At 42.8% G+C, this 11,850-nt stretch overlaps 1 protein-coding gene across 2 annotated transcripts in view; it reads right to left on the reverse strand.

The window, feature by feature from the left end:
- Gdap2 (ganglioside induced differentiation associated protein 2) overlaps positions 1–11,810 on the reverse strand; it is a 49,966-nt gene extending 38,156 nt beyond the window's left edge. The window contains exons 1-3 of one of the 2 annotated variants that reach the window (XM_048442186.3): positions 11,608–11,809; positions 2,956–3,195; positions 2,052–2,191 (exon numbers count right to left, since the gene is read on the reverse strand). In XM_048442186.3, coding sequence (XP_048298143.3) covers positions 2,052–2,191; positions 2,956–3,131 — 316 coding nt within the window. In that variant the 5' untranslated portion in view covers positions 3,132–3,195; positions 11,608–11,809. Of the gene's footprint in view, positions 1–2,051; positions 2,192–2,955; positions 3,196–11,607 lie in introns of both variants that reach the window. The other variant, XM_085677923.2, reaches the window with a different exon arrangement.
- Positions 11,811–11,850: the final 40 nt, after the last annotated feature.

Below are 11,850 nucleotides of genomic sequence, written 5' to 3' on the forward strand. Positions count from 1 at the left end.
ATTACTGTTAGGGGAGAAGCATCACCGTACAGGCTAAGAGCACATTCTACAGAATGAAGGGCCTTTCTGAAGGAAACGGAATCTGTGCATTGCAGAAAAGATGTCAGCAGGACTTGAGAGTTAACAGAGAGGAAAGGCGACCAAAATGCAAACCAGAGAGCTTTTCAGAGAGCAAGTGGTGAGCAGAGATCTTTTTGGGTTCAGGTACTGAGTTCAGGTACTGGCGAAAGCCAGTGTGGGTGAGACTGGACACCAAGGGGTGAGAGCTTGAAGGTACCAGAGACCAGTTTAAGTACTCTGGGGACCACTAAGTGGTTTGAAGTAGGGGGGCAATAAGAAGGCGTTCATAGTTTGCTATGTAAACACCAGTTAGTGTGTGGAAAATGGATTTCACAAAGAATAAATGTAGGGAGACCAGTTGGTGGGGAGGGAGGGAGGGAATGGTAATGGAGAGAAAAAGAGCCACAAGAAATTTAGGACCTAATGACAGACTTTGTGGGAAGGGTAAGGAAGAAGGATGTGTTAACTCAGGTTTTCTGAATAAAAACAGGATGGAAGATCTGTTATCCTCCTGACAGTAAGTACTTCATATGTGCAAGAAATACTGTAAAACCAGCTCCTGGCCTGACCCTGTCTACTGTTCTAAATTTACTGTAAAATTATAGTACTAATATCTATCAATTTTTGTTTTTTGGCTTGTATTTCCAGTCAGTTCCTTTGATAACTGCTCTTAGCTTTCTATCATAAATCTGGTAAGTCATAACCTGTCATCATTAACTAATTTAATAAAAATGAGAAAAAAGGACAGAGTCACTGCTGAGACCTTCAGCAGCCACTGATAACCTTTTTAGGTCAGCAATGGTCCTTCCAACAAAACAAGAGAAAACTAACTGGCAGCAGCAGAAGCAACAGACTCTGACTTCCCCCATCATACCTGAAGTCTACTGTGCTATTTGATCCATGTACTAACTTATTAATAGTGCCTACAGCAACAGAACTTCATTCTCCCTATCAAACTGGAGTCCACCATGCCATTTGATCTGTGTATTAGTTTATTAGTGGAGCCTACAGCAATAGACTATGCCAAATGGTTTGTGTGATACTCAGTTTTTTAATCAAAAGCATTTACTAAACTTTTGCTCTCTGCCAGGAACAGGATTACCATGACCATGCCAACTTGAGAGTCGAGAAGACTCGGACTGAACAGTGACATCACAGTTGCCAGTCACACACCTGGTATAGGGGAGCATTACAAAATGAACCAGAGCTAAACACTAACAACTACCAAATAGTCTGTTAAACCCTGAGTTTTATTCTTTATAGGTAAATATTAAATTTAAGAGTGATAAATTTGGTGTAAAATCGTGCTAGCCCTTCCACTCTGCATTTCGAAGTCTCGCTCTAGGATTCAGGAGCATGCACATGCATGCAAACCCCCATAAGGGGAGTTTACACATTAGCTTCTCTGTTCCCTTTACTAAACAACTTTTCAGTATTTTCTTAAAGCTCCTTTCTGATTTTTATATTTTTATAGCATCTCGCTATAGTTTGATTAAAGGTGTTTCCAACCCTCCTCAGAACTCCATGTTCTCTGCTTCCTGGCTTGCTCCTCATGGCTTGCTCAGACTGCTTTCTAATAGAACCAGGTCCACCAGCCCAGGGAGAGCCCTGCTCACAATAAACTGGGCACTCACACATCCATCACTAATTAAGAAAATGTCATATAGGTTTGACTACAGCCCCATTTTATGAAGACATTTTCTTAGTTGAAGTTCCCTCCTCTTAGATGACTTGTTTGTATCAAGCTGATAAGGCTAGCGAGCACGCCTATTGTTTTAGGATTCAGCATGTGACTGATGAGTTGTACTGCTAGTGAAATCTTAGGGCCTGGCTTTTCATGCACCGTGGACACTGCAAAGGCTACTGGTTTCAAGAGCAGGAAATCAGCTTTGTATGCAGAGTTTTTTCCAAAAACACCCGACAAACTTCTTCATGATAGAAGACATCAAAGTATTCCTTAAGCAATAACACGCCTAAGAGTGTCCATTCACCTTTAAGTTTCTGTAGGTCCTCCTTCAGATCTGGCCCCGCAAGCATGAAGATACTTTCTGACACGGGATTCTTATCTGTGAGGCTTTCATTGCTGGTATTCACAATGGCTGTACAGTTCAGCAATGCCACGTCTCCTTTCCTGTGGAACCAATAGACAAAAAGTAGTTGTGGGAAAAAGGAGGGAGATAACTGGCCTAGGTTCTAATTTCTCCAAAACCTATCTCTGCAATATTGGCTTTGCTAATTCCCAAGTCAAGAAATAGAAAAAAAGTAGAAACAGGAGAAAATGCGTGGCTCACAATTAATCTGGCACCTGTGAGCTTTACTGAAACTGCCCCAACTCAGAATTCACAAAGCCATCACACCATACTTTTGTCCCTTGCCATATTTCCTTAATTGAAACAGAATATTTGCACAGTTGAAAGTAGTTGCTTTAAAAAGTTTAGAAACAGCATCAGTCACAATAGCCAAAAGAATATAACAACTTAACTGTCCATCAACTAGTGAGCTGATAATGTGCTCTTAGTGTGAACACACGAAGTACTGCTGAGCCATAAAAGAAAAGCAGTCCTTTGCACTAGAGTGAAAACATTATACTAAGTCCAAAAATCTCACTGTAGAAATTTCATGTATATGAAATGTCCAACACAGGTAAACCAATGAGATTAATTCTGAAGAAGATGGGACTATCACTGTCTTAACTGTGGGGAGGGTTTCACGGTTGCATGCACATAGTAACATTTAAGCTGTACATTTTAATTCTGTTTACTGTATGATAATTACACCTCAACAAGGCTGTATGTGTAAAAGCAGTATTTCAATAGGGCTAAGACTTAAATAAAAAGGAACTTTAGAGGAAAATAATGAGGATTCATACACAGTAAGATATAATGAAAAACTTACCAAAGAACCACTTTTCCATTAATGTCCCGATTATAAAGAAAAGGCGATCTGATGGGGTCCTCCTGGAATGTCTCAGCTGTGCTGTCGTAGGAGTTTAATTCATCTTTATACGAGTCACCCCAACTTAGCAGGGTGTCCACATCCACAAACTGGGAAGGTGCACCCAAGGGATCCATGGAATGGGAACTTCAGCTTGTATCTCAAACTCCTCAGCAATTCAGCAATCCCTGGAGACTTTAACTAAAAAAAGAAGAAATCATTTTAAAACAAAAGCAAAAATGTTACTCACAAATATTACTTTAATTCTACTAAGCCAACAAAGCAAACTCTGCTGTGGAATGGAATGAACCAAGAGTACACTATGTGACCACAGTCACTGCAAGGGTCGATTAAAACAAGGACAACCAAAAACTCCTAAAACTGGGAATAAGAAGGGATTATATAAGCATAAATTCCTTTCAATAACTGCAGCCCTTGTGATCAAAACCATTGCAAAAATCACACCAGTTCTATTTTGCAGAAAGGACTACTCATTCAACATTCTCTGAATACCCACTATTGCAAAATAAGTAAATAAAATGCTCTATGACATGCTATAAGATATAAATTGATTATATACATATATATAAATTAAATAATTCCATTTGATAATATGAGTATAAGTTAGTAAAACTGAATGAGACAAGGAAGTCACTACACATTAAGTAGTAAGAGCTAATAAAGGTAAGGAATAAAAGAAGATAAATGAGGCTTGGATTTAAGAGGCAGCATATGGGAGCTAGAAAGATGGCTCAGCAATTATGAGTGTATACTGCTCTTGAAGAGGATCTGAGTTTGCTTCTTAGCTCCCATGTTAGGAAGCCCACACCACTTATAACTCCAGTCCTAGGGTATATGATGCCCTCTTCCGGTACCTGCATTCATACGCACAGACCACACATAGACAAACACATATATACCTAACTAAAAATAAAATAAAATGTTTTTAAAAATGAAGTAACATACAGGGGAAAAATGAACAGGATCTAGCCAAACACAAGATAAGATATATGGGACTGCCCATGGTAGAGGAAGAGGAAGGTTATAGGAAGACATACAGCATCTAGAGCGGAACGTGGTCATGGAAATCACCAGAGAAAGAGATGCTCTTTCTCTGAGTCTTTACCACTGAGTCCTATGACTGTTTCAGTGAACGGTTGGTTCATTCATCCACTCTAACTTTGTAAGCACTTGGTGTATGTTAGGCACTGTTCTAGGTCCTGGGAACACTGGTAACAGCGCACTCTACCTTAGGGAGCCCATGTGTCCCCAGAGAAGAAAGGGGGTGATAACAGTGTAAATGGTCTGTGCATTACAGAGAAGGTGACACGTGAAGAACAAGTTAAATTGAGAAAGCAAAGAAGGGAAACAGCCGGGGCAACGACCAAAGGGCAAGAAGGAGTGGGCTGCAGTCCAAGAGGAGCCAGGAAGTCACTCTGGCTGGAGAATCTAATAGGTAATGAATTAGATGGTGGAGTTGGTGCAGAGGAAGGCTAGATGATGCAGTTTCAAGTCATGCTAAAATCCTTAGCTCTTACTCTAAAGATGAGGGAAGCCACTAGAGGGTCTTGACCATCACAACTAAATCCAATGTTTGGAAGACAACTCTAGTTAGGGAGAGCAAGGAGGACAAGAGCAGCAGGAACTTAGGAGAGCGTGGCCACGGAAAACGTCAGATCTGAGATATAACTGACAGGTAGAACCAAAGGACTTTCATAGAAATACAGAGGGTGAGGAAGCACATGAGTCAGACAATGGCTAGACTGCTTGCTTGGCACCTGAGTAGGACAGCAGGGCTATTTATAGAAAAGCAAGATTGGAGTTAAGCTGGAGGGTGAAGGAAAAACCGACTTTCCCTTCCCATATGGCTTTTCAGATGTGCTGATTCAAAATGCTAATTACCTGGCCATGTGCTTATTGTCAAACTGACAACTGGAAGCTTGAAGCTAGAGCTCAGAGCAGAGGTTCAGCTAAGAGATCTAGAAGTCTCAGCTTGTGCAGTGTTGAAAGCTACAGGAACTAGGTAAGACTGCCTGCAGAGCAAATGCAAACAGGGAAAAAGAGCTCCCAGGACTGAGTCCTACAGAAAAATGTGTACTAAGAAAGACCATATGGGAGAGAGAAGGCTGGTAAGAAGGAAGGAAGCCCTGCAAAGGTGGTAGTGGAAGACCAATAGAAGATGGTATCCGTGGGTGCTTCAGAAAACAGTCAGAGCAGATGCTACCAAAGGACCAAGGCTAAGTGTGCTCAAAAAAGTGAACAGACAGATGAAGATTGAGGAAATTCAATCTGGGAACTAGTTTTTAAACAGTTTCTTGATATGATGCCAACATTAATTGTCACATTCAGGGAGAACACACATGCTCTTCCAAAACTAATTTATTGGTGTCTCTTGGTGAAAGGCACAGATACTAAGTAGAAGCATGGATCTACCAGATACACTAATTCTTTTACATACACTGTTAGGAAAAAGTGTGGCCATTCACAGCAGTTAAAAAAATATCTTGTAGATTATACAATGATAATTTGTCTTAGTGTTCAATATTTACACTAAATACTTCTTTAAAACTGTTTTTTCTAGATGTTTTACTTAGTTTACAGCCATCCTTTAAACCTGGAGGCAAACCTAACTTTGCCCTATGTTTATAAGTGTCAAATTTACTCGAGGCAAACTGAACAGTGGACAAGTACCACTCACTCAATGTAATGTCTATCTGGAGAAATTCTTGATTGCAAAAAAACATGCTGACACATGCTCACAGTTCTTAGCCATAGGACAGAGATAGAAAGAGAGAGAAAATTCTTATGTTATGTTATGGAACACATAAACAGCTTCAAGACTGCAAACTTGCATGTCAACTTTCAGAATGAAATTGCTTTGTAAACTTCTTTTTCTGACTCTAACACCTGCCTCTAGAAGATTTGAAAATCAACAAAATGTTAAATGATCAAGAAAACAAATCTCAACTTTTGTGTAGCCTCCTTTACTCCTGTGACAGAGGTAAAACCATATTGTGCGCATAGCTTTGAACCTAGCTTCTCTTAACTACTGTCAGGTGACAAAATTACACAGTGCAACAGCACAAGGTGGCATAATGTAAGTCATGAGCCCCATGTGTCAAGGCCTAAGTTCGGGTTCCTGACTCACCATCTGTGAGCTGTGATCTTTGGGGTAAAGCTAGAGTTTCTATCGAAGCAGCCGTGATTAATCCAGGCTCACTGTGAAGACTAAACGTTCAGAAACTACAAGGACCAGACGCAAAGCCAGGCACAGCGAATGACCTCTTAAGATGTCCTCAGGGCCAATGTAACCACAGTCAGGATGAAGTTATATTTCCTCCTGCATCAAAGACTCAAAGTACTCACTGTCGAATCACCATGCAAGATAAAAGCTGGGTGCTGAACTAAGTTACAGACATACAGATCTTGGTCATGGTTTTTCTTGCCATGTCTTGTTAATCCCTGAAAAGCCCAACATCTGTTCCTATGCCACTACGGCACGGAAGGCACACAACCTTGTAAGGCAAGCAATCTTGACTGCTCCACCAACACTACTATTTTTGCATTCCTATCATTTCTCCAAGTGATTCCTAACAGCACCTGCAGAGAGAATCTCTACAGTCCTTCAGTGACAATTGCCTTTGGTACTCATACTGTGTGGTTTCCTCCTGGTCTCCTACGAGACCAAGAAGATAGCACAAAGTGATGGTGGGGCATTTTCCCTTCCAAAGATAACTAGAAAAGGCACTGTGGCCACACCCTCCCCCCCACCCCCCATTGTGCTCTGAAGGTGTTAGGCACCAGCTGCAGGAGTTGTTGAGGGTCTCTGCCTAAAGCTAACACCATGCACAGTCTTTTGAATAAATCACTGTGGAAGTGTAGATCCTCTGGCCTTAGCTGGCCTTAAAACCTCTTCAGTCACAGCTGGTGTTTTCACAGCAACCTCATGAGAGATGCTGAATCAGAACTTCACAACAATGCGCCAATGCTACTCCTGAATTCCTGCCCTGGAAAACCTGTGAGAAAATAAACATTCCTTGGTCTATTATGTTCCAGGTATTCATTCATTCATTCATTCATTCAAGAAGGTTGGACACTAAATGTCTAGTGGAAGAGACAAAGCCACAAAAACCACACAAATACACAATCACAGAAACAGTGCAATAAGTGTGCTACGACAAATGGGCTGCAGGGAGAGAGCAGTTTAGGTGAGAAAAGCAGAGACTGTCCCCTTCAGAAAGTAGCAGTAAGCACGAAAATCTGCAGGAGAGTTTGACACAGAGGTCAAAGTAATTCTGAGAGCTGTACGTGAGAGTTTGGGGCATGAACAGATTCCCAGTGAATGTGACAGGAACAGAGGGCATGTCGCAAATATGCTCTCCAAGCCTTATGACACTCCCATGCAGCAGGTGCTAAGACTCTTGTTTCAAACTCAGTGGCACAGTACCAGTCCAAAGACATGTAACTATCATGTGGACGCCGAGGCCACATGCAGGGCATGCTGGGCCCGAGACCCATGTCACTCTCTCTGCTCTCTTCCCTTCCTGCTGTTCAAACACTAACTGCTCCCCAGTTCCAAGTCCATCTTTGTGCAAACTTTTCCAGCTTCTGAATGATCTCAGGGTATATTCTATATGCCAAAAGGGCTCAATTTAAGCACTTTACCAGCTGCTCTTCTCAAGAATAACATCAATTCTCCATTAACATCTTCCTCTCTCCCCACCAGCTCCTCCTGTTCTGAAAATTTGTCCTCCCTCATTTCTTCTTCAGAACATAGATACATCTTTTCAGTGGAACTGGGGTTGAACCTAGGGCCTCAGGCATGCTGGGAAAACACAATCACTGAGCTATATCTCCAGCCCTCTTTTTACTCTCTGAGATGGAGCACCCTAAGTTGCCCAGCCTTGCCTGGCTCACTCGAGCTCACACAGGCCTCAAAACCAAAAGCTCCTGCCTTAGCCTTCTGTGTAGCTGGGACTTCAGGTCTGTGCCTCTGGGCCTGGCTCGCCTCACCACTTCACACTGTGTGAGTGTGTATGGTGTATGTATGCATGGACATGTGTAAGTATGGGAATGGAGGTTAGAGGTCAACAGTAGGCGTCAATTGTCCATTCAATTCATTTTTTGAGACAGGATCTCTCACTGAGTCTAGTACTAAGTGATTCAGCCACTAAACTCCAAGGATCCTCCTGTTTCTTCATTCCAGAACTAAAATTACAGGTGCACGCCACAGCTTTCTACATAGGTGCTGGGGATCCAAACCTAGTCCTTACACTTGAGTGGCAGGGCTAAGAATGAGACATTGCTCCAGTCCCCACTTCACTTCTGAGTATTTGTTGCAGAGTTCTGCTTTCTCTTTGTTTACTCAGCCTTTTGCAATTTTCCTTCAGCTCAGCAATGATTAAAGCTCTGATTCCAAGGTCGACAGAAATGTCTTAAGTTTACCATCTCCTTCCTCCTTGAAATCCTATTATTGTCTTTGCTGCGCACTCTGGGAGCTCTCCCATACATTCAATCATCTCCAGTCAGTAGCTGGTTGGGTCTTTCCAGCTACCAGAGCCATTGCATCCCACAAGACAAGTGTTAAATGATAACTAATGTTCACAGCTACTGTAGGGCAGGAGTTAGAACATTTCCTGGAAAGTGTCCTAGCGGTTAAGTATGGTTGAATTCTTTTGCAGTCCCATCTCAACCTCCACAGAGCAACTGATTTTTCTCATTAGAAGGAGATTTAACTCCTAACTGTCCCCAACATAAATGTATGGCCATGCTTGTGTCCCCTTCCCCTCACTCGAGAAAGTAAGTGGAGCAGAAACATAAACCCTAAAGAACAGGAGCTCCTAAGAGACCTGAGGTCAGAGGTCCCTTTGAAAGTAACAAGAGGGAAACCCTGCTTGCCCCACATAGTGTGTGTGAGAGAGCTCATACAAGTACATCTGCAAGGATTTCCAGACCTTGGATTAAGATTTCTAGGGACAGATTGAAAACAAGAAGGGAACATGGCCATGATGAGAAGGGGAAACAGGGCAGAGAGGTAACTACAGTAACCAATAACCTTAGCCAGAATTTGGATAACATTAAAGGGAAAAATACTTCCCACTGGAAATCAACTGGTCAGTTCTGAACTTTGAACAAGCTTGCAAGCAAACACTACAGTTTAGTAAAAACAGACTCCCGAGGCATATTCTCATATCGAAAAATTGCTGAATTTTAGAACAGATCTATGTATTACCAAATATTTTCTTTCTATATTAGTTTAAGAGAAAGGACCCCGAAACAAAGAGAGGCTACTAAATTCTCTTTACTGATTCTTTGTAAATCAAAGAGTACAATACGAACAGTTTTCTGTAGCTTATTTCCTCCCTCATCCTGTCATCATTAGTTTAAAAAGAAACTTCTAAATAATGATTTACAGTAAAAATTGAATTGCCCAGAGAGATCAGATTGTACTGTTTCAAGATTGGATAGCAATAGGCAAGGACACTTTGGATCACTGTCTCAAAACCTAATTTTCAAACAGGTAAAAAGAATTTTATCAAGATAGGAGTGGTAGCCCATGGCCTTAATCTACCACTCAAGAGGCAGAGACAGGTGGATATCTGGGAGTTTGAGGTCAGCCTAGCTTACACACATAGTTCCAGGGCAGCCAGAACTATGTAGAGAGATAGTATAATTTCAAAAAGGAAAATGAGACTCTCTAAGATGACAAGCTGCCTGTTGACTGTTCATGTAAAAAAGACAGGTCTGGAAAGTACATAGAGTTGGACCGTGCATCTGACCTCTAATAATTAAGCAGTTTGTTGCTTTTGATTAATTATAGGTTTATCATTCTTTATGGCTTTGTATTTCAATATTTAAAAGTTTAGGATATATAAGGAAGAAAGTACAAACCACACCCATCTGTATGCCAAATCAGTTATACTTGAGTTATTTTATGCAAATGGAAGCTGCTTAGATGGAAAAGTGTCAGTTCTCAAATATATTAACAATAAACATATTATAACATAAAAGACTTCTAAGCTTCATCAGTGGGCCCAGGTAAATTTTAACATCATCAATCAAAGCCACTCAAAGCACGCGTGCCAATGTTGAATTAGCAGTGTCACCTGCATTAAACAGACCCAAGCAAGCCTCCCTTTGTTAGTCTTCATTTGAATTTTAAATAAGAACGTAAGCCGGTTGGTGGTGGAGCACGCCTTTAATCCCAGCACTTGGGAGGCAGAGGCAGGCAGACCTCTGTGAGTTCGAGGCCAGCCTGGTCCACAAAAGCTAGTTCCAGGACAGGCTCTAAAACTATAGTGAAACCCTGTCTGAGGGGGGTGGGGTGGGGTGAGGGAAGAGAACGTAAGATTCTGTCCTTGACGTCCTTGGAGTAGTGAATAAGAAAAGGCAAGATTAAGATGTGCTATCTTAGCCTGCCTGGAGGTGCACACACCTTTAATTCCAGCACTAGGTAGGCAGAGGCAGGCAGCTCTCTGAGAGTTCTGGGACAGTCAGGGCTACGTGGTAAGAACCTGTCTCAAAGGGGTGGGGTGGGGGAGAGGGTGTGCTGTCTTAACATTCCACATCTAGGCTAGGCTGCCTTCTGAGTGTTAGGATTAAAGTTATGACCCAAACCTGTCTTTGATCCCGTGATTAAAGATGACAGCATCAGCTGGCAATGTCTAACGGTTGGACTTGCCTGAAAGATTCTATACTATTTTTCCACCAAAGCATACATTTCCCCACCTCTAACAAGGTAATGCAGGAGGTAAGGAACATACACATCTATCCAAATGCTCCTCCCCTGCTTGAAATAAATCTATCGCCACAATTTCTTGCCTTCTCTTTCATCTAACCAACAAAAGGTATTCTTGTTTCAAAACACCCATGTTGCTACAATCACCAAGCATGTGTCTCCACCAAAGTAATTTTCTTAAATACAGAAGATGAGCTAAACATGTTTTAAAACATAAAAAAAAACTATACCTGGTGAACAATCCCTAAAAATTAAGCAGGAAGATAAATCTACCTGTCAACTACATTTGTCTACCTATCTAATTTCTAGGCTGGCTACAGAGGGCTTCCTCAATAAGCGACGGAAGGAGATACTTTTTTGTTTAGTTATATACCAGCTTCAGTTCTATATAGACAGCCACAGACATCAGAGCTCATTCTAGAACTTCTAGACAGTCCAAGGATAGAAGAGGGCAGAAGTCAAAGAGAGAAAAGCTAATTCCCTCTTTTTAACAGAGCGGCTCAGTCTCCGTCTGCAATCAAGGACGGGCCAGCCCAGGGTCACTTCCCTCTCCAGTGGCCTGAGAGCGGAAACACAAAGCCAGGTCAATGTCACTCCAGGGACTGCAGGGTCCCTGGACAACTCAGCATCCTGGGCTCGGCGTCTGTCCACAACCGACGCAATCTACAGGGCTGGCTAGACTCGACTTGAGCTGCCACCCGCAGGGCTATCCGCCCCACCGCGTTTCGGCATCCCGAGATATGAGCCTTCAGAGCTCCACGCCCAAACCTGCCCTGGGTGCGAGCCCCAAAGCCCAAGCCCACAGGCCAGCCTGATGCTTCCCAGCCGGCATCCGGCCGTGCCACCCTCCCCTCCCGGTTTCGCCCGCCTCTCACGGAGCTCGGGCGGGCCCATCCGGGCGGCGGTCCGCAGCTCAGCTCCGTCGCAGAAGGCGGGCAGGTGACATGTGCACACAGGGAGTGCCAGAGGCCGAAGCTGAAGGGAGTTGGGTCTCCAGAAGCCGGGGTGACTAGCTTCAACTTTCTGACAGCAAAGGCACCCGCTTCCTCTCCGCCACGCCGCCCAATCACAGCGTTCCGCCGTCACTTCCGCCCTAGAAGGTAAGGGGAACGCCGGGC

Source organism: Myodes glareolus, chromosome 17, assembly GCF_982192425.1.
Source record: "Myodes glareolus chromosome 17, mMyoGla1.1, whole genome shotgun sequence".
Classification (NCBI taxonomy): Eukaryota; Metazoa; Chordata; class Mammalia; order Rodentia; family Cricetidae; genus Myodes; species Myodes glareolus.